Source organism: Panthera uncia, chromosome X (genome assembly GCF_023721935.1).
Source record: "Panthera uncia isolate 11264 chromosome X, Puncia_PCG_1.0, whole genome shotgun sequence".
Lineage (NCBI taxonomy): Eukaryota > Metazoa > Chordata > Mammalia > Carnivora > Felidae > Panthera > Panthera uncia.
The window spans coordinates 97,598,683-97,620,770 of record NC_064817.1 but is presented as its reverse complement, the minus strand read 5'-3'; the positions used below and the strand labels follow the sequence as shown (position 1 = coordinate 97,620,770).

Below are 22,088 nucleotides of genomic sequence, written 5' to 3'. Positions count from 1 at the left end.
GAATAAAAGGCCAGCACAAGAAGATAGTGGACTGGAAAATTTGACAGTAGCAAACTCAGAAAAGCACTTACCTTTTTCAGGGAATCTGTCCAATAAGATAAGTAATATGGCCCTCATCAATGCTTTCATATATTAATAGCATCTATCTCTCAATATTTTTAAAAATATTTTAAGACAAATTAGGTAAATAAAGCTTTCAAATACTTTATTAAAATATGAAAGACCATTCATGATTCAAAAAGGCTTTTTCAAAAAAGACTCTGGTAAAGAAACATGCAAACATAATTCATATATTTAGGATTATTCCAGAATGAACAAGTTAGAGAGAGTAAAAATTAGTTATGCCTATTAAAATTTAAACCCAAGCCACAAATAAGGAAAAATTATCTAAACATACACATTTGGTTTTGAAAGTCAGCTTTCCGAATTCCTTTACAAGTTAAAGTGATCCTTTTATTTCTAGAAATGGTAAGTTGCCCACAATACATGATCACGGCCAACCTCCACCTTTGCACTCCCACTGCATCCATGCTAAATGATCAGAAGCCAGATCTTGCCAATGCACGGAGAGTAGCTCTGTCTCTCGGCAGTTCATCAAGCTCACCCCCACTCATGTAAAAGCCAGAATTCCGATTTATTAGTTTACAATAGAATTTAGCATTTTCCTACAGACCATGGACCAGAGTATTTATGTTGACTCATTTGGCCTCTAACAACAGATCTACCTGCACATTGGGAACCTCACTTACCATGTGCTTATCACTTTTCATTGTCTTTTTTTTTGTCTTTTCGTGTTACTTTTTAAAATCGTTATTGTTTTCTTGTCCAACTAGACAGTGCACTGCCTAAGCACAGGGACTGGGGGTTTTTACTTCTCTACCTCAGTGCCTATTCTGTTTGTTGAGTGAATGAATTCCAGGAGCCCTGAAACAGCTTGATATATAATCAAATCACAAAAGTCATGAAAATATAAATGTGGCCAAAAAAATATAAATATCTGTCACTGTGTAAAATCTTGGCTCTCAGGTTGCCATCACTTGGAACTGTTGAGAAATAACATAACCATAAGGTTTCCAATGCTCTGGTGGGGCTAATAGGGAGAGCACTTGTAAATCAGCTACTCATGAGCCCAGATGCTGAAGCTTCCTCTCAAAATTAGGTTTTACACGGAGTAGCAACAACCGGGGCAGAGGTAGATGGTAAAAAAAAAAAAAAAAAAAAGTCTATTTCATTGGATTTGTAATGTAATTTCAATTATAACAAACGTTTAGGGCATATTTTAAATTATGGGATTTTTAAACTCCAGATTGGTCTGTGGATTCTACTATCCAATATCAGAACACTAGGCAAGAAGGTTGCTTTCAGAATTAAACAGAAATTCTTCACTCTTTATCTAGTACTTGTTTTAACACACAGTGCACAACTTCAGAAATTCCCCATAAGGGTCTTCACCACCATAACTAGTGGAGAGCATAATACCTAATTAGAACCACGCACGACAAAGACAAGGGACACGAACCAGCTTCCTGACATCTAATCAAGCAAGACATCTTAGAATCAGTAGTTGTCAAATAATATTTCACTAAAAATGGTGCTTTTGAGAAAAACTGAGGGTTATTTTTATTTGTATTTGGCAAGAATTGACATTAATCTTTTATAAGGTATCACTGTGTTTTGAATCATTTCCCGTTCGTAAAAACAACTGAAAATAACCTGTGGAATTCTTTTTTTCCCCAGTCCTCATTTCAAAGCTCCTCATTATCGGCAAAGTCCATTTCAGCTTTTACATCATGCTAGATACTTCCATTACAGGACGATGATGGTTTTAGAAATACATTTGTAACTCACTGAACTGTATTATCTACAATATATAAGACTTAGCATATATTTAAATTATAGAAAATAAAGTAAAGGTATTTTATTTTCCTTCATGGTGCTTTCAGGAAGACATCAGGATCTTCTCTTCTCCCTAAAGAAAAATAATAACAAAAATCAAGAAAAGATAAACTTACAAGCTATAAACTTGAACGGGTTAACTTGAACTTATAATCAATCATAACATTTCCAACGGCATAAAGCTCACAAAGATACAACACAGTGATATAGCTCAAGCAACCAGTACTTAAAACTGAGTTGTAGGAGCGCTTGGGTGGCTCAGTCGGTTAAGCGTCCAGCCCTTGATTTTGGCTCAGGTCATGATCTCACAGTTCATGGGATCAACGGCCACATTGAGCTCCACGCTGACTGTGCAGAGCCTGCCTGGGATTCTCTCTCCCTCTCTCTCTGCCCCTCCCTCACGCTCTCTCTCTCAAAATAAATAAACATTAAAAAAAAGAAAAGAAAAAAACTGACTTATAAAGAATGGAATACTGAGCAGAAAGGAATAGTTTGTAACTGTAGTTTGTAATTTGTAAATTGTAGTTCTATTTACATTCCTATTCCAAAGGCTAACTACTCATTAATTTAATTCAGCACTTAAGTCTAATTGTCGGTTTATGGCTAAGCCTTGGTCCCTGTCAAAAAAGGACATAACAACTCATTTTTTTTATCACAGATATGCCTTGTTTCAATCAAGGCATATCCTCTTACTCCAAACAAGTGATTAACCCCTTTCAACAGATTAGTAAACAATCACATATCTGCTAAGTGCAGACATTGTCCGGTATTCTGTCGGTAGCTTGATATATACACTAAAAGAGCTTTGCTCAGGAGATGTAACAATTTGTGCCTATGGCATCATAAAGTGAACTAATTCAATTTCCTTTTGCTATGATAAAATTTCATTAATTCAAGCACCACAAATTCAGAACTTAGGATGGCGTGGGCCAAGCTAACATTAGCTTTTCCATCCCTGAAGGGAAAATACAGTTCACTGAGCAAAGGTAAAGGACGGCCCGGGTGTTTTCCAAACTGTCCCATCTTTCACATTTGTTTGTGTCTGAATCAGTGAAGGGAAACGGTACTTCCGTTTTGACAAAAGGGACTACGGAGAATAAGACAGGAAAGGACGAGTTTGCATGTGGGCTCATAGAATTTGTTATACTTTCCCAGAGTTTTATTAGGAGCGTACAGTATAGCATATTGAAACCATAGCACGTGAGTAGCCCCCTCTCACTTGATTGGCTGGCAATACCCACTGCATGTTTCTTACAGAACTTCCCATAACTCTGTGTTTGTGAATAGGTTAACTTCTAACCCCGAGCCTCCAAACCCTGTCGAAAACTAACAGTAAACCGTACCTGCAGTAGCTTGTGCGCTTCTAACTGAGCACTTCTTCTCAACTGGATACTGCAGAGGTATTACAATACCTTGATCTGGCTTCTGAAATGCTGAAATGAGATTTTTTATTTTCCGGAAAAATCTTTTATGGACCCCGGGGGCCGTCTGGAAAATAAAAGGCCGAGCAAATTATTCACGTACCTCCTAATGATACCAGTAGGCCTACGAAATGCGTGAGGGATGCTTAGAAAGGTAACATTTGTGTGACCTGTTCAAATATTTGAAAACATCAGGAAAAAGGAAACAACAACATTTCTAGAAGAGCTTACTTTGGTTGGCTGAACTTCCCTGCAAGAGGAGCTAATGAGCTGTCATTTCAGTTCTCCCGGGGGTGGTATTAGTTTGTACAAGCTCTTGCTCATCGCCCTGCCCTCCCTGCCTGCTACCCATCATACGTCCCGAGCCTCTAAGGCTATACAGGCCATTACCCACAATGAATGCACCAACAGAGAGGATGCAGTTAAATACAGAGAAAACACAGATCGTACAGGTCATTAATAAAAAGCCTGAGAAACCAAACAACCACCACCACCACCAACCCATCCTCCCTGTCATCATTCCACAATATAAAATGCTACACAGGAAATTAAAAATTGACTGTAAGGATACACACAACGCACAGCTAGTTAGTCCTTCTCTCTCTCTCCCCTCACCATATGTCCTGCTTCATCCTTCACAGGAAATATTTTCCTCCTCGGGAAACTTCCCTATCCTCCCCAAAACTGCTCTCCGCCAACACTTCACCGTGACAAGGTTTTCTCTCTGACACGAAAATGAAAGACTATCTAAGGTCACCTTTATTTATTTGTTTGTTTGCTTTTGAAGAGATCATTATTTGCAAGTGACTATTAAAATGTGTTCCTTTCCTGACATCAACTCGCTTGCAAAGGCACGGCTGAAATCAACAACAATTTCCTGCAAAAGCTGATGAGCCCAGCTTCAGGCATCAGCTCAAAACTGTCATTTTACATAAAATAAAACAGTATTGCTATAAGCGATTGAACAATGACTAGGTTTTTTTTTAGAAAGCTGTTTTCCAGCGATTCCATCTGCAAGGCTCTTGAGGTGGGAGCTGTTTGTTTGTTAGCATTTAATGAGAAAAAACTGAAGGCTGGCCTGAAATCTTCAGCCCAACTACACTAAAAGCTGAAGACAGCACGCCGTCTATAGTAACTCCCTCATTTCCTCCACTGGGGTAAGGGATCTTTCTTTGAAAGCATCGAAAAAGTTCTTTTCAGCCTGAAATTAGTGTCACTCACAGGCTCGCACAGCTCGGAGCCTCAGTAGATGTAGAACACTCTCGCACTCGGCTCCACCCCTTGGGTCAAAACACCTTCCCAGAACTCGACTTGAGACCTCATCCAAATCACCACGGCCATTCTTCCAGGGCTCCAAACAGTTTGTGGGCTCCTAGACAGAATCTCTAAATTGCACGGGCAGGTCACAGGCACAAAATACCTCCTTATATCCCCCTTAGAGCACTTTTTCATTTCAAAGCACTTTCCCGTGATTTGCCTCCACTATTTCCTCACCCATTGGCAGTGATTGGCTGATTTGGTTATTCCCATCTGACAGATAAGAAAATGCGAATACAAAGGGATAATTCAGCTTGCCCAAGGTCACACACATAACCAGAAGTAGAATTGGCTCCGGATCCCAGAACCTAGTCTTTTGTCTTTCAAGCCAACACCCACAACAAATTCACCAACAGAGACGATGAGACCAGACAGTTTCTAGAGAAGTTTGAGTCACCAGCCAGAAGAGAAACTATACACTCCCTCAGTGTGGAAATATTTCAAACCACACATCATTTTAGCTGTTCTTGTGGCTTGTAAAACCATTTATCAACAGAAGCATCTTTTTTATGGGGACTTATATGTAGTTAACACTTGATTACCCACACTAACAGAAAGGAATAATAGCACTGGATGTGTAATTTGAATTTGGGATGCAATGTTTTGCTGGCAAATGACTGCCCTAATTTATAGCGTTTTGCTTAGGTTAATAAGGAAAATTATTTAGCATCTACTGATGATCAAATATCCAGAAAAGCCCAAAGGCACTGAAGTCCACGGGGGGAGGTTGGTACATTTTTTTACAGTGTACTGATGACAACGCACATATCAATAAATGATAGTTGATTGTGTGTAGAATTCTCTATATTAACCATTTAGCAAAATTTTAGCTTGAGTCACAAGAGATAAGTTAACACACTAAGCAATGATAAAACCTAAAAGTCTTTCTAAAAGTAGGAATTTACACAATGTGTATCTTTCATAATTCGGTGGATCCGGGTTCAAATTTCATTCCACTCTGAAACAAATCTCAGACTTACTTAGATTTCTAGCACAATCTTTGCGCAGAGGATGGAGTGTTACTGCCATGATTTTTCCTGCAGTATGGCAAACCAAAGCATTGCACCAAAAAGCAGTATAAACATCTGTCATTTAACCAATTTTGAAAACACATTCGCCATAAGAATTGTACCACTGACAACTCCCATTCTGCCACTGAACTTGGCTATTGTTCAAATTTGCACCTTTCCCATACTGTCATCTCTTTACTTATCCATGGAAACATGCTTTGGATCACAGCTGGTCTTCAATATGCTCTAGAGAAATTTCTTCCAGTCAGGTGATATGAGCTCTGAGAGTACACACTAGTTTAATATTCCCTTAGCAAAAACATAACTACGAAAGCAAATTTAGTAGATGGGAAGAAAATGCAATATGCATTTCAAAAATAAGTCTAAAGCATTTTTTAAAACTGTTTTCCCCTTTGGAGAAAACATGCCAATCTTCTGCTCTCCTGGTGCAGATAATTACAATATTATTATATAAACGGGGTCAAACCAGACAACAGGATGAAAGGACATTTATGTCCAATAAGCCCTTTCTCCCTTAACATGATCATAAGCATGTAACAATCTGCATATGATGTTATACTCGAAATAGAAGAAAACAAATTTAAAGACAAGATTAGCTAAACCCTAATAATTTAAGATCCTTTCCATAGAGTATTCTTCAGCAGCTGAAGGCTACTTCTCTAGGGAGAAGGGCTTTTTCTACTCAGATTGTATACATATATATATATATGTATATGTACATAGCAACACAATTATGCTTCATAATAAATGAAATTTAATTTCTTATTCAATCATCTCTGTAGCGATACAGAGAATTTTTAAATATAAACAGGTATAGTTTTGATTAGAAATGGTACTGCTTTTCCTCTAATTAGTATTATAGTATTAATTATCTGTGATAATAATAAATTAAGTATTAATTGTAATTATTATTAATAATAAATTAAGTATTAATTGTAATTATTATTAACAATAAATTCTTTACTATATAGAGCATCAATGTGTTTGAAAACTTGCCCTCAATTTTCATCTCAGTAGTTCAACACATTTGTCGTCTGCAACTTGGGCTTTCTAGTTTCCTGATGAATTTGTAAAGTTGCAGCTATTTAAGTCTAGACTTTAGAATTTCTTAAACACTCAGATTGAATTATTAACAGGAGATATTCCCATTAATGTTTTCAAATCGCTCATAATGAAGTGCTTTCATTATAAGGACAGACTGTTTCTAAGGAGTCCGAAATCAGAGAAAGCATTTGAGGTCAAAAGGTTCAGTTGCCGAGACCTCTACATCGGTGAGATGTGATATACTACCCTGGTACATGGAAATAGATTCATTCTGCAGGCATTACTTGTAATGGCATAGTGACTTTCAAATGTTTTCAAAGCCATCAGAGCCCATTTTTCTCAGGAAATCGTATTCGAGCCCCAGTTGATAAGCAAAACAAAAGTGACCTGCTCAGATCAAAGATGAATCAGCGACCCAAAAGCATACCCATTTATGTCCTCCTCTCTCTCTGGCTCCCACCCCCTGGCAACCCCAAGGCACCCAGGTAGAAGAACCTTAGAATTTTGTGGAGCATACCTTGAAAACCATTGCAATGTTCCCTCTAATTTCATTCTGCCTATCCATGTCCTTCCCACATGGCTCAGCTGGGAGTCTGGCCTCCACATATACAGCAGTCTTGATTACTAATACTTGAAAAATCCTCCCTTCTTTGAATCCCTATGCTAAATAACATAGCAATAAACATATACAATTATGTTGTTCAGCAATTTGGGTGAGGTCACGTTTTTTTAGGGCTTACTGTGCAGGTCCTGTGGCTAAGAGCTTTCTTTATATGCATTATCTCATTTAATCTTCAAAATGAGCCCTATGAGTAAGGAACTATTTTTAGGCTCATTTCACAGATGGAGAGATCTGTTCAAAGAAAAGTTAAGTAACCTGCCCAAGGTCATAGACCTGTCAGGGAGGAGGGGGGAACCAGACCTGGAACCCAGATATAGCTGACAACAAACTCTGAGCTCTCACATCGTTATTTAATTCATGTTGTATCTATCTCCCTAAGCATATTATAGGCTCTTAGAAAACAGGAGTTCACTTTGTTTAATCCACTATAGAACCAACACACATATTGGTATCATTTGGTAAATAATTGCTTATTTAATCATTTTACATACTTTGTATATGCTTTCCAAAATTTTGCATAGGCACTAAAAGTTTGACACAATCCTTCAACTTTTTTATCTTTCCCGCAAAGTGAGACCATTCTATACAATGGTGGCTGAACAGAACTGAAACAAAAATTCTCTAAAGCCTTCTTAATGATCCATGAACAGTTTTGGGTTGGAGCTTTAGTGATTTGAATTTCATGAATATTTGGGAAATGTAGGATTTGACAACTCTTTTATAAAACCAGCCTAAATTTCAAACACCTCCCTGATATCCCCAGAAGCAAAAAATAAATAAAAGAGCTATACCTCAGCACTCCAAGAACCTGTTTCTGTCTGGGACACTCGGTATGTATAAATGTAACCTTGATACCTGCGAAAGAATAAACCTCCATTACTGAAAAATTCCAAAAGAACAACAGATGCTCTAAATTTGAGCTTAACGATTACATATGAATGTTACATATATTGGGACACACATATATGGTACCATTGCATTCGTAGGAAGAAAAGCTTGGGGGCTCTGATTTGCTTGCATATTATATCTGGCTAATCACAGTTTCCAGAGAGCCTTCTTTATCTTTTCCTTTTTTTAAAATGCATGAGCTCAGAGGGCACCTGGGTGGCTCAGTTAGTTAAGCGTCTGACTCTTGATTTCAGCTCAGGTCATGATCTCACGATTGTGAGCTCGAGCTCCACATGGGGCTCTGTGCTGAGCATGGAACCTGCTTCAGATTATCTCTCCTCTCTCTGCCCATCCCCAGCTCACATACTCCCTCTCACTCAAATAAAAATAAAATAAAATAAAATAAAATAAAATAATCTTCTTTATCAAATTTTTTTAACGTTTATTTATTTTTGAGACAGAGAGAGACAGAGCATGAATGGGGGAGGGGCAGAGAGAGAGGGAGACACAGAATCGGAAGCAGGCTCCAGGCTCCGAGCCATCAGCCCAGAGCCCGACGCGGGGCTCGAACTCACGGACCTCGAGATCGTGACCTGAGTCGAAGTCGGACGCTCAACCGACTGAGCCACCCAGGTGCCTCATAATAATCTTCTTTATTAATAACATAACAACATAACATAACATAACATAACATAACATAACATAAAATAGGGGTGCCCGGGTGGCTCAGCTGGTTAAGCCTGTTATTTCAGCTCAGGTCATGATCTCACAGTTCGTGAGTTCAAGACCCATGTCAGGCTCTGTGCTGACAGCTCAGAGCCTGGAGCCTGCTTCGGATTCTGTGTCTCCCTCTCTCTCTGCCCCTTCCATGCTCATGCTCTGTCTCTCCCTCTCTCAAAAATAAATAACATTAAAAAAATTTTTTGTAAGCAATAAAATAAAATAAAATGTGGGAGTTCATACTCTTAAGGATTTGTCTAGTTGAGAGACGTTTTGGACAAGAAGAAGCTAGAGACCTGTTGTAATTGGTAAAAATCATGAATTATTAAATAGATTTAACAAGGTGTCATCAAATTATTTTTAAGTACATATGGAGCCTTAAGGTGAAAAATATTTCACTGGGATAAGGTAGTGCAAGGTCCACTTAATAGTAATAATAATTATTATTATAAATATAATTAATATAATACTGTATTTCCACAATATTACTATTATGGCTACTTTACAATATAACATAGTAAGAATTGTAATTTCAATTCAAAAAATGTCCTGCTAAAGTACTTGAAAGCAGCTTGTCCTTTAGATGGGGTAAATATTCTCCCCCATCACTGAGTGTGTAAGCATACTGTATATCTGTATAATTGATGCCAAGAGTTTTATTTTATTTTATTTTTATTTTGGAGAGAGAACGCAAGCAGGGAAGAGCGGCAGAGAGAGAAAGAGAATCTCAAGGAGAGATTCAGCGTGGGGCCAGATGCGAGGCTTAATCCCACCACCCCGGATCATGACCTGAGCTGAAATCAAGAGTCAGACACCCAACCGACTGAGCCACCCAAGCGCCCCTCTTCTTCTCATAAGGCTACCAATGCTATTGGATTATAGCCCCACCTGTATGGCCTCATTTAACCTTAACTATATTCCAAAGGCTTATCTCAAAGTGCAGCCACATTGGGGGTTAGGGTTTTAACATATGAATTTGACAAGGATACAATTCAGTCCATAGAACATGAATTATCTCTTTTGGACACCACAAAAATCCTATGACCTTTATACTGTGAAATTAATTTTATAGATGAGGGAACCAAGACTTTGAGAAGCTAAGTAACTAAAACCACACTAGAGACCAAGCAACAAAGATGGGATTTGAATCAGGCCTGTTTGACTCTAGAGCCCCAGCTCTTGGTCCCCATACTATAATGGATGTAGATTATTGATTATATTTTAGTATCTATGATAATGCTGTTTAATTTGCCTAACAAACCTTTACTTCATAGAAAAGTAGGGTAAACTTTGTTCCGAATTATTTCAAAGTTTGAATATTAATATGGATCCAATTCTCTGAGTCAACAGAATTTTATTTTATACGTTTTCTGATTGTCACTCTTAGGTACAAGTTTGAGTCAATATAAATCATTGGTTTGAATACATGCTACACTCTGGTAAGAAAAAAAAAAAGTATTTGGGGCACCTGGGTGGCTCAGTCGGTTGAGCATCTGACTCTTGATTTTGGCTCAGGTCACAATCCCAGGGTTATAGGATCGAGTCCCACATTACTCCCCATGCTGGGTGTGGAGCCTGCTTAAGATTCTCTCTCTCCCTCTCCTGTGGCACCTCTCCCCAGCTCACACTCTACATACATACATACATACACATATTTAAACTTTAAAGAACAGATGATTCTAAAGCATTCCAGACAGAAGGTCATCCTTGAATAACTGACCTCACTTACCATCAATTCCCTTTAGAACTAAAAGTCCTTAAATATGCGGATTAAATTACTATATCTTTAATCAATATTCATCAGTACTGATTACCTAAAGAACAAAAAAAAATACTTCTAAAAGACTATAACCCGTTTCATCCGATTTGTGAAACCAAAAAAATCAATTTAATTGCTGGTGTGGTTACAGGAAATGTTTCATTTTCATTATGAAGGTTTGCCAGCATCTTTAGATCACATATAAAATAGCTTGATATATGCATATATAAAAAACATGCTAAGTAAATATAAAATATTACATTGTTAAAGTCTTTTGTTTTTTTGAGCAATAAAATCCACCTCGAAACCCTCCAATTTCAGTAAGTACTCTACAGGGAACAAGGTGAGGGCTTTGATTTCCATTTTTCACCATGGGAACTCAAAACATAGGGCTTTAAGTGATTTTCTTAAAGTCACAGAGCAAAATGGAGACAGAAGCAGAGAAACAACATAGGTCCTTAGTTCCATTTTTCCTATGGGAAACGATTAAGGGCAGTAATTCGGTATCATTAAAGATGATATGGAAATGCATTATTTAAAATCTCAGCACTAATGCAAGCAAAATTGTAAGTGACCAGTTTTCACTTTCTAAAACAGTGAGCCTCTAAAACATACAAAGAATCTATCTCCCTACTATCATTCATCTTCATTTAGTCAAAATAAATGAGTCTGTTTTGAAAATTGTTTCCTAACGAATCTGATCTTATCTCACTTTCAGTTAAGCAGCAAGAACCTGAGTACCACTTCAAAAGCCCTTCCCTCCTTCAGTCTCTGAACAACCTAATGTCAGTGGCACCTAAGACTTCTTGTGATTAACCCACCTAATATTAACAATTTCCTACTCCCCCGCCGCTCAGATTTCTGAATGAGCAGAATCGGTTCACCTCTCAGATAAGCCAGTAGTTCATCTCTTCCACTTTCATGTCACTGAGGGAACTGACCCAGATCCCCTGTGTCAACTCTTGTTACCCTAAGGTCGTGGATGGAAGAGCTCTAAAACAGTGCCATCCAAATTACATTCCCAGGGTAATAACATCAGCATCACCTGGGAACTTGTTAGAGATGCAGGACCTCAGGCCCTGCCCCAGAACTGCCGAATCAGAATCTGTACTTTAACAAGATCTCCAGGTGATTTGTAAGAACGTTCCAGTTACAGGCGGATTAAAATGCAAAGAGAATGCCCACACCTATGGGATTATTGATGGCAATTTCTGCAAAGTCAAGCTGGCTTCTTTCCACTCGCCGAGGGCACTTCTGTGCCACCGCCTCCGTAGTCAGTCTCCGCTTTAAGAGCGCAGAGAATTCAGAGGACACTTACCGTGATGAGCACTGAGTAAGGTACAGAAATGTTGAATCACTATATCGTACACCTGAAACTAACATAACACTGCATGTCAATTATACCTTCAATAGGAAAAATTTTTAATTTCAAAATAAACAAATTGTTTAAAAGAAAAAAAATAAATATAAGCTGAAGCTTTTTCAATGGTTTCAAAAGGCTCCACAGAGCAGTGTTTCTGAACCGCTGACTTCTTCTTTTCCAACAAAATTTCATGGTTTTGTTTTCTGTAGCTTGAATTATGGAATGATCATTTTATAACATAAAATTAAACCAAAATACTGAATATGTTTTTTTCAAACGATGCATACTCTCTCCCTGTCCACTGAAAAACTGCTGTTCTAGGAAATAAAGTTATAATAAGAGCTATAAAACCGTGCATATTTTCGACCCACTGAACGACCTTGCTTATCTTCACACACTCCAAGGAATCAAGGGACAAAGCAGTTTCATAAAGATTTTCATAGTAGTTCTATTTTAATGGTGAAAAAAATAGAATTAACCTAAGTACCCCAAAATAAGGAATGTTATTCAAAATAAGAAAATGGTAACAGAAAGAACCATTCAAAATTATACCAAAATTCAAAGGGATTAGAGCCCTCTTATATTTTTCAAAGAATGCTAAGCACATGGATTATGTTAATATAAAATTATGGTATGTGAAAGAAGATCCATGGAGATCCATGGAGACCCCACTCCGATTACAACTATTCAGACCCATTCCTGTATGTATACAAACTGGAAGTAAATTTAAACTCATATAAATGCATCCTTGCATATTAATTTTTCCTATAAAGTTATATGTGACTAATAACATTTTTAAAAATTTTTTAATGTCTATTTATTCTTGAGAGAGAGAATGACAGAACACGAGCAGGAGGGGGCAGAGAGGGAAACACAGAATCTGAAGCAGGCTCTGGGCTCTGAGCTATCAACACAGAGCCTGACATTGGGGCTCGAACTCACAGACCACGAGATCATGACCTGAGCCAAAGTCATTCGCTTAACCGACTGAGCCACCCAGGCACCCATGACTAATAACATTGTTTAAAGAAAAATTAGCAAAATTATGATTTCGTGCTTTAGAAACCTAGTCTAAGCAAGTTACAAATCAGAAAAATATAATTTATTTTTTCAAACTGTTGCATCCCTTTTTTTCAATTTTTTTAAATGTTTTTATTTATTTTTGAAGGAGAGAGAGAGAGACAGAGCATGAGCGGAGGAGGAGCAGAGAGAGAGGGAGACACAGAATCTGAAGCAGGCTCCAGACTCTGAGCTGTCAGCACAGAGCCCGACGCAGGGCTCGAACTCACGAACCGTGAGATCATGACCTGAGCCGAAGTTGGACGCCCAACCTACTGAGCCACCCAGGTGCCCCTGTTATATCCCTTTTAGGATTATCTTTCTTCTGACTCTTTCCATTGATACAGACAAACTAAGAATGTGGTGTAATTTTAACCTCCTTGCTCCACCAAATCTTTGTCGGACTTGTTGATTAGCCTGGAATTCAAAATCTATCATGAAGAAAAAAAGCTAGAAAACGAATAATTGGTAGACAACAGCAGAGGTTTTTTTGTTGCTGTTATTGTCATTAATTTTCTTAACAAATACTTTGCATTTTAATGACTACAAAGCATGTGTTGATTCAGCCCCAGCCAAAATTAAAATTTGCCTTTATTTTGTCAAAAGTTGTCCCAACCCTTAAAAAAGTGCCCTGGTTAGAGATGAATGAGGGTGCCTGGTTGGTTCAGTCGGTAGAGTATCCGACTCTTGAACTCAGGGTCATGAGTTCAAGCCCTATGTTGGGGGCAGAGATCACTTAATTAAAGAAATGAATGAGAAGAAAGCAACCTGATTTATTACTTATTTTCTCAAAGGGTCAGCGTTGGGGACAGATCTTGGTTTAGAACTAACAAAACCACATCAATTCCTTCTTTATACCACTTCAAGGCCTACAGAGAAGAAAAAGTTTAGCTACATCTGACTCCTTCATGCTTACAAAATAATGCTTAATGCTATGTGCAAAATTCAAGGCACAATTATAATGTGACTGATTTTTTTAACAAATATTTCAGAACTTTTATACCCAGAAAAATGTTATCCTATAGAAAGCCATCATTATTGAGACTATACTCTGATTCAAGAAATTTCTGAATTTCCTATGGTTCAATCTTCATTTTTTTCAGAGTGAACTTGAATTTTCAGAACCATCAAGTCATTCAGCTTCAACTCTGGTGGGAAAAATATGTAAAACCAGTTTCGATTAGTCATGACAATAAATATCACATCTTCTTCCCCTTAACTGCCACATAACATACATATTTATGTATTCCTACGATGTTCTAACTTTGTATTGCAATTATTTGTAGACCTTTTATTTATAGTAACAAACACCTACTACATGTTAGCTTTATAAATATTAACTTGTGTAATAATCCTCTGCGGATTATTAACCCTATTAGGTAAGTACTATTATTATTACCATTTCCCTTTTCACAGATAAGGAACCTGAGATACAGAAAGTTTAAGTAACTTGCCCAAGGTAAAACAGCTAGTTTTACAAAGTTGGGATGCATACCCAGAGTCTGGCTGAAAGATCTATGCTGCCCCTCTCATATCAGAGGGAATGAATTAATACATTGGTGTTAAGATGATTCCAAAAGCACAAGTCTCAAAAAGGGAGGGAACCTTCTTGGCCTCAGGGCCGGAGGCAAACATTGAGGGGGAGAACGAAAGAAGGGGCTGGAGGGACGAGGCCAGTTGAGGAGAGCCCAAAAAAGGTTGACCCAGACTTCTCCTTCACTTAGGCAAATGACATCCTCAGATTAATCTTGCAACTTCAATTTTGCATTGTCAACCAGAATCAGCACTTGATTTGCTGGCCTATGAAATGTCCATTGATGTAGGGGATGTAACTTTAATCCTAGGCTGCCTTTCAGGCTTGCTCTGCCATTAATAGATTTACTCAGAACATCCAAAATAACTCTGGTGACCTAAATTATCATGAAGATAAATGCGGCACCAACACATATATCCAACTGTATTCAAAAACTCACTGTAAATTAAGTAATCATTTCTCATTGAGTTCTTTGCTACAGTGTTCCCCTCTATTGCAACTGGTAAACTGGAATTTGATTTCGTCACTGCTCCTTCCCCCGTTTCTCCAGTTCAGTGGTTTGATAGGCACTTTATTCCCAATCATCCCTTTAATCTCAAAGGACAAAAAGATAATTATCCTTTTATCCAAAGCCATACATGTCAAGTGACTTCATTATGTGCCCTTGTAAAGAATATAATAGCATTTCTGCTTCCAAATCTTCCATCAGATAGGTAGCAAGCAAAGTCAGGGATGTACAGAAGAATGCTACTTATGGAAATAAACCATTTCTGCAAACTAATTATTTTAAATATCTTAAACTGGTTTTTCTCTTATCACCATCAAACTATCCCACTGGGCATTTAGGACTTTCCCCATGGCTGTCTGCATTGAGGGTAAGAAGAGAAGGACTGTGAGAGTTCATGTGTACATACCTCAATGAAAAGAAAATATACATGGAAAACCAAAAAGAATAAACTAAACTACACTAAAAGAGGGGCACCTGGGTGATTCAGTCGGTTAAGCGTCCAACACTTGATCTCGGCTCAGGTCATAATCTCACGGTTCAGGGTTTGAGCCCCACATCAGGCTCTGCAATGGCACAGAGCCTGCTTGGGATTCTGTCTCTCCTTCCCTCGGCTCCTCCCCTGCTCGTTCTTTCTCTCTCTCTCAAAATAAAAAAAATAAACTTTAAAAAACTACCCTAAAATAAAATAAAACCTACTTACAATTAATGTAAGAGCACTTTTAGTATATCGGATGAACATAAGAAAAATATGCCAAGTCAGTAACTTTCTTAAGCAACAGAAGAATATGGTGGAAAAAGAAAATCCCATTTATGATAGAAACAAAAAAAAAACCTGACGCACACATTCATACCCACAATGATTAGAAATACATTTTTAAAAATGTGCGAGACCTATAAAAAGAAAACTACAAAACCTTATTGATAGATACAAATTTTTTAAATTAAGAAGTGGAGAGATGTATCAGGTTTCTTGATGGGAAGACTACATTCTTTAAAGATGACAATTCCTCCTTAATTTATTAAATGAGTTTAATGTAATCCCAATGGGATTTTTAAAATTAAAAAAAAATTATTCTAGATTGCATCTCAAAGAACCAACAAGTAAGAACAGCAAATAATTGGGGCACTTGGCTGGCTCAGTCGGTGGAGCTCGTGACTCTTGATCTCGGGGTTGTGAGTTTGAGCCCCACATTGGGTGTGGAAATTACTTAAAAATAAAATCTTTGGAAAAAAATAAGAGCAAATAATTGTTTAAATGTATTAAACTTTATCATACTATAGTGTTAGCAATACAAGAATAATAGATCAGTTAAGCCAAATAGTTGGGAAACAATAACTGCTATATGTTAGAGTTTAATATATGGTAAAGTAGGCTAGGAAGTTGATGGGGAATGGAAGTTCTATTTACAATTATATTGTGACAATTGTTAGCTATTTTGAAACAAACTCAAATTAGATCCTTTCCCCACATCAAAATGAAGTTCCACATGGAATCAAAGAGTAAACTAACCAAACCATAAATTGAACACAAAAACTGAAGTGAAGTTTTAGGACATCTCTGGAGGAGAAAGAACTTTCTAGGCTGGGAAACAAAGGAAGACACTAAACACAAAGAAAATGAGCAACAGATTTAACTACTAAATGTTAACTTGTTTGAGATGGCTAACACTAAACTGAGGAAAGATACTTGCAACACATCAACGATTTGTATATAAAAATTAATAATGTGTTAAGAAAAATAGTAAGATCCAAATGGTTAAATGGCAAGGTACACAAAGAGCCAATTTATGAACAAGGAAATACAACAGCTTACCAACCATAGAAAAGACACTCACTAAACAAAGAAATATGAAATAAAGAGTAAGACACCAAGTTTCAAGGAAAATTTTTGTTAACAAGAATACCCATTTCTAGGGAGGGGAGGGTGAAATGGACACTCTCACGCATTACTGGTGAGCATATATATAAACTTGCATAACCATTTAGGAAAAAGTATTTGGTGATCATGCATATATCAAGAATCCTAAGCTGCTAATGTTTCCTGACCTAGAAATTACGTATCTTGAAATTCACTATAAGGAAGTAATCATACATACAAGGAAATCTTTATGGACTGAAACATGAATCATGAGGACATAACAGCAAATAAAAATGGAATAATCCAAATGTCTAATAATAGATGACTGGTTAAGGAAAATATAGTACATTTACTGGCTGACCTATCATGCAGCCATTAAAAATAATGTCTTAAAATCATTTGTAAGAACATTACATATGAATGGGGTTTTTTTCATGTTAAATGGAAAATGCAGTAGAATACAATACTGTAAGAGCACATGTGTGTTTACAGAGCAATTTATTAAAATAAGAAAGAAGATTCACTTAATTTTCAACAATTGTCTGTAGCTTATAAAACTATAGATGATTTCCCTCATTTCCATTCTCTACATTTTTCAAATTTTCTATAATATGAAAAGGTATTAGGATCTATTTTTAATAGACTCATTATACAAAAAACTAGATTTATTTATTGAAAATAACCAAAAGGAAAACTCACTTTAAAGGAAGGTGAACAACTCTATCAATGGAAAACACCTTCAGTACTTTATAAGATTCAATTTTCCAAAACTGAACCTAGGAAAAGGCTCAGAACCAGGGAAAGGAGCAAACGTTGTTTGAAAGTGTAGAGTACAGTTTGAAAGGCCCATGTAATGTGTTATTTCTACAATAGAAATACAAAAACTAAAACTCAGCCAAACCTTCTTGGATAATGGGAAAAAACAAAACACAAAATGAAAAACTATTCTGAGTGAACTCCACAATCAATTCATGTTTGTTAGCTAGATCTTGTTGTTCATGAGTATATGACACCATTTACATTGTTATTTCTGCTGCACATCATAAGCGTACAGGTTTTGGTTTGAAATGAGTACGTGGTTTATTTCAAGATAAAATTTGATGATTGTTACTACGGCGTAGTACTAAAATGGGGGCATGAAATTTTTATGTTTATCAAAAGGGACCCTTGGCTCAGAAAGATTGAGAAACTTTCATAAAAGACAATGTACCCTTGTGTCTTCCCTCTGTAGCTCGGTCTGGCAATCACACTCTAAGACTTTGAGGCCCCAGTGTGTCCATCAAAAGACATGCTAGGGGACTCCCAATTTGCCTACTTTATTCTGCAACTTCATAGGGAGGTTTGCATGGAGAACTAAGAGTCGTAAAAACTGAATTTATGCAAGATTCACTTTGGGTAAAAACTTAAACGGTTAAGAATTTCCCACCCTGCCTAAATTAATTCCTTCCGCGGCCTTGGCCTACATGGGCAAAGGGCTAAAGTTGTCCTCTCTTTTGCAAATTTTACCAACAGCTCTTATGCAGAAGGTAGGCACACATTACGATTCCTATTTAACAGCTATGGAGACCAAAACCCACAGAAGTTGAGTGACTTCCCCAGAGTCCACACCCTGGCCTCCTGAGTATCAGCCCAAAGCTCTTTGCAGTAAAGAAGACTATTTGCCATGGCAATTCATTTGTTAATTCAAAAATATCTACCGTGTGTCTATTATGTGCCTCATAATGGCTACTATGTGCTAGGTTGTGTTCCTGGTGCGGGAGACAACGTCCCTGCCTTCACTCAGTTTCCATTTTTGCGAAAGAACACAGCAATACAGAAGTAAACAAGCAAATGGCAGATAGTTTAAAGCTCCTTGGAGAAAAATAAAGTGATAGGGTATGACAGGCACAGAGAGGGTGGTCAAGGAAGTGGTCTGTGAGGCAAGAGGCAAAAGTAACAAGCTGTAGGGGCACCTGCGTGGTTCAGTCGATTGAGCGTTTGGCTTTTGATTTCGGGGAAGGTCATGATCCCAGGGTCGTGGGATCAAGCCCTGCATGGGGCTCCATCCTGAGTGTGGAGCCGGCGTAAGATTTGTTCTCTCCCTCTGCCCCTATTCCCACTCTCTCTCTCTAAAATTAAAAAAAAAAAGTAACACACTGTGGAGCTCCTCAGAGCCAAGTTAAGTTTTTTTTTAACCTCTAGTTTAAGGGGTTCATTACCTCCTTTGTCAGCTTCTCTAAAGAAGCCCCTTTTGTTTGCCCACTCATTCCTCCACATTCTTTTGATAAGAAAAGAGCCTAAGAAGACTAGTTGGCTTTCGCTGACCTACCTATCCCAGTTTCCACTGGGCAAAAACAATAATGTAAGCATACCATAAAGATTTGAGCCCAAGACTAGTATCAAAAAGACAATAAATACCAAGTGTTGGCAAGGGTGTGGAGAGAAGGGAACGCTCCTGCACTGTTGCTAGGAATGTAAACCGGTGCAGCTCCTATGGGAAACAGTATGGAGGTTCCTCAAAAACAGAATAGAAATACCATGATCCAGTAATTCCACTACTGGGTATTTACCCAAAGAAAACAAAAACACTCATTCAAAAAATATATATATATGCCCCCTATGTTTATTACGTTATTTACAATAATGTGTTTACAATCGCCAAGATATGGAAGCAACCCAAGTGTCCATCAACAGAATAAAATACAGAATAAAATCTTGCCATTTGTGACAACATGGACGGACCTAGAGGGTATTACGGTAATGAAATAAGTCAGGCAGAGAAAGACAAATACCGTATGATTTCATTTATATGCGGAATCCAAAAGACAAGACAAACCTAATCTTAAACACAAAGAACAAGCTGGTGGCTGCCAGAGGGGAGAGAGATGGGGGGGATGAGCAAAATAGGTGAAGGGGATGAAGAGGTACAAATTTCCAGTTATAAAATAAATAAGTCACGGAGATGAAAAAGCACAGCACAGGGAGTACAGCCAACAATATCGTAATAACTTTGTATGGTGATGGATGGGGACTACACGGATCGCGGTGAGCATTTTGTAATGCACGGAATTGTCAAACCACTATGCTTTTACACCTGAAACTAATAGAACATCGTATGTCAACTGCATCTCAAAAGGAAAAAAAAAAAAAAATATCCGAGCCCAAGAGATTCACCTGCTTCCACGTATTTCTCTTGAAGCCTGTAGAATCAATGTATTTAGCATGGCCCGAGAGTTACCACATGCATGGCTTGACCGCGTGAAAAAAGAAAAAACGATAAACAGCGAAAATCGTCTAATAACCACCTCAGTAGGATCTCTCTTCACTGACCCAGAAAGTACTTCACAATCTTGCAGTGTCTCATTAGGTATCAAAATTACTACCAAGCCCGTTCCTTCATTTTGTTTCCGACTAGAACCTACTACGCAGCGTAGGTGTTTTCATGGGTGTTTTTATTCTGCTGACAAAAAAAGTGATGGAGCTAGGTCCTTCCTTAGAAATGCCCCACGAGCACTGAAAGAACTCGACTGAAAGCAAATACAAAACTAATAACGCTAGCTTATACTTCCCGAGCATTTATGATGTGTCAGGCCCAGTGCTAAATTCTTCACCGGCATTATCGCATTTGATCCTCCCTATGCTAGGAGGTAGGTAGTATTATTATACCCATTTTATGGACAAGAAAAGTGAGGCACTGAGAGGTTAACTTGCCACCGTCACAGGCCTACCATCAGACTAGCGCAGGATTGCTAGATCCTGACCCTGACCCCGGAGCCCTGGAGCCAAGACGAAGGTGCATTTGATTCAAAATGGGTGTTAGACTAAGGCATGCCTAGGTAAAGGGCAGAGCTGAATCATAACAAGGGTGTTTTCCCTCCATGCCCTTTACCACTCCTGTTAGTCCTAGCTTTTTCTCAAGAAGGGTCCTACTTCTGGAACCCCATGCCCCCACACACAGCTCCTCTAGAGGAAGCTAAGTAAGCAGATGCAGAGAGGGAGCTTTCCTTACAAACACACCCCTCTCAGCACCGCGACCCAACAGGCATTGCACTCTAAAAGTAAGATTTCGTTTCTTAGTCTTCTTCCTCTCCCTGTCCTCTTCCTTTGGGAGGACGCCTCCAATTCCATTTACGGAGGTCTGGAGAGAGCCCTTTCCTTTTCCCAGGAGCTGGTGGCCCCCATTCTGGCCAGTCCACCATCCCAGGGCTCCACCTTGCAGGCCTCGACTAGAGGTCAAAACGGGAAGTCGGGAGCCTGGATCATTCTCGAAGCAAAGGAAATTCTAGGCTGTGTTTCCCCACCCCAAAGGGCATTCTAAGCAGCTGCCACAAAAGACCAGGGGGTGGCCCTTCTGGAGAGTGAGGGCCGGGGGAGCGAAATCCTCAGTGAGGGGCCTAAGCCAAAGCGTGGTCCGCCACCGACCTAGGCTGGACCTGAGGAAGGCCTCGGGGCCATCATGTGGTCAGTGGAGGAGGCCTGGACGTCGCCTGCCACCGCCTCCCGCCCACACCACCCGTGCGCCCCCAAGCAGGTGCCCTCTTCCGGCCCGGCGCGTCCCCCCCCCCCCCCCCGCCCCCCCCCCCCCCCCCCCCCACACACAGGCAGTACACGCCCGGGACACTCTCGCTGTCCCTCAGCAGATAGCTGCCGTCCAGACCCGTGGCCAGCAGGAGCTTCTCCCCCGTCTCCCGGCTGATTTTGCCGTGGTACACGGCCACCGCGTCCATGGCCTGGGGGACTCTCGGGCCGCTGAGGCGACGGACGGTGCAAGGCAGATGTCACGACCGCTGCTGCAAGCCGGGCGCGAGTCAGCCACCTGACTCCCAGTTCAGCCAGATGTGCAGAAAAAGAGAGAGGAGCTCCCCAACAACAGGATGTTGTGTATCTGCCTTAAAACCTCCTTCTCACACTTCAATGAAAACCAGCTCAGCAATTTAGAAGCTTGGTTATTGCCACAATGTTCGATCCCCCTCCCCGCCCCCACCCCCCACCCCCAACACAGGGTTCAGAAGGACAGGGGAGGCCCGCTGGAAGACGGTCCTTGCAAGATTTGGGCGTGGACTACCAAGGCGGACCCTCGCACACAGGC

At 39.1% G+C, this 22,088-nt stretch overlaps 1 protein-coding gene across 1 annotated transcript; it reads right to left on the bottom strand.

Moving 5' to 3' along the window:
• Positions 1-197: 197 nt before the first annotated feature.
• Positions 198-21,916, bottom strand: SH2D1A (SH2 domain containing 1A). The gene is made up of 5 exons (XM_049644835.1): positions 21,595-21,916; positions 16,072-16,076; positions 8,123-8,186; positions 3,240-3,384; positions 198-1,969 (listed from the first exon to the last, which is right to left on the bottom strand). The coding sequence occupies exons 1-5, from the start codon at positions 21,724-21,726 to the stop codon at positions 1,929-1,931; spliced, it is 387 nt and encodes a 128-aa protein (XP_049500792.1). The 5' UTR covers positions 21,727-21,916; the 3' UTR covers positions 198-1,928.
• Between the last annotated feature and the right edge of the window lie 172 nt (positions 21,917-22,088).

What these genes read in the sequence shown, in the direction of transcription:
- SH2D1A (XM_049644835.1), bottom strand. Translation starts at nt 21,726, where the DNA reads ATGGACGCGGTGGCCGTGTACCACGGCAAAATCAGCCGGGAGACGGGG. An exon ending in CAGGTTCTTGGAGTGCTGAG is followed by an intron (nt 3,385 to 8,122) that starts GTATAGCTCTTT and finishes TTTATTTTCCAG; the next exon opens with ACGGCCCCCGGGGTCCATAA. An exon ending in AAGCGCACAAGCTACTGCAG is followed by an intron (nt 1,970 to 3,239) that starts GTACGGTTTACT and finishes ATTTTTCTTTAG; the next exon opens with GGAGAAGAGAAGATCCTGAT.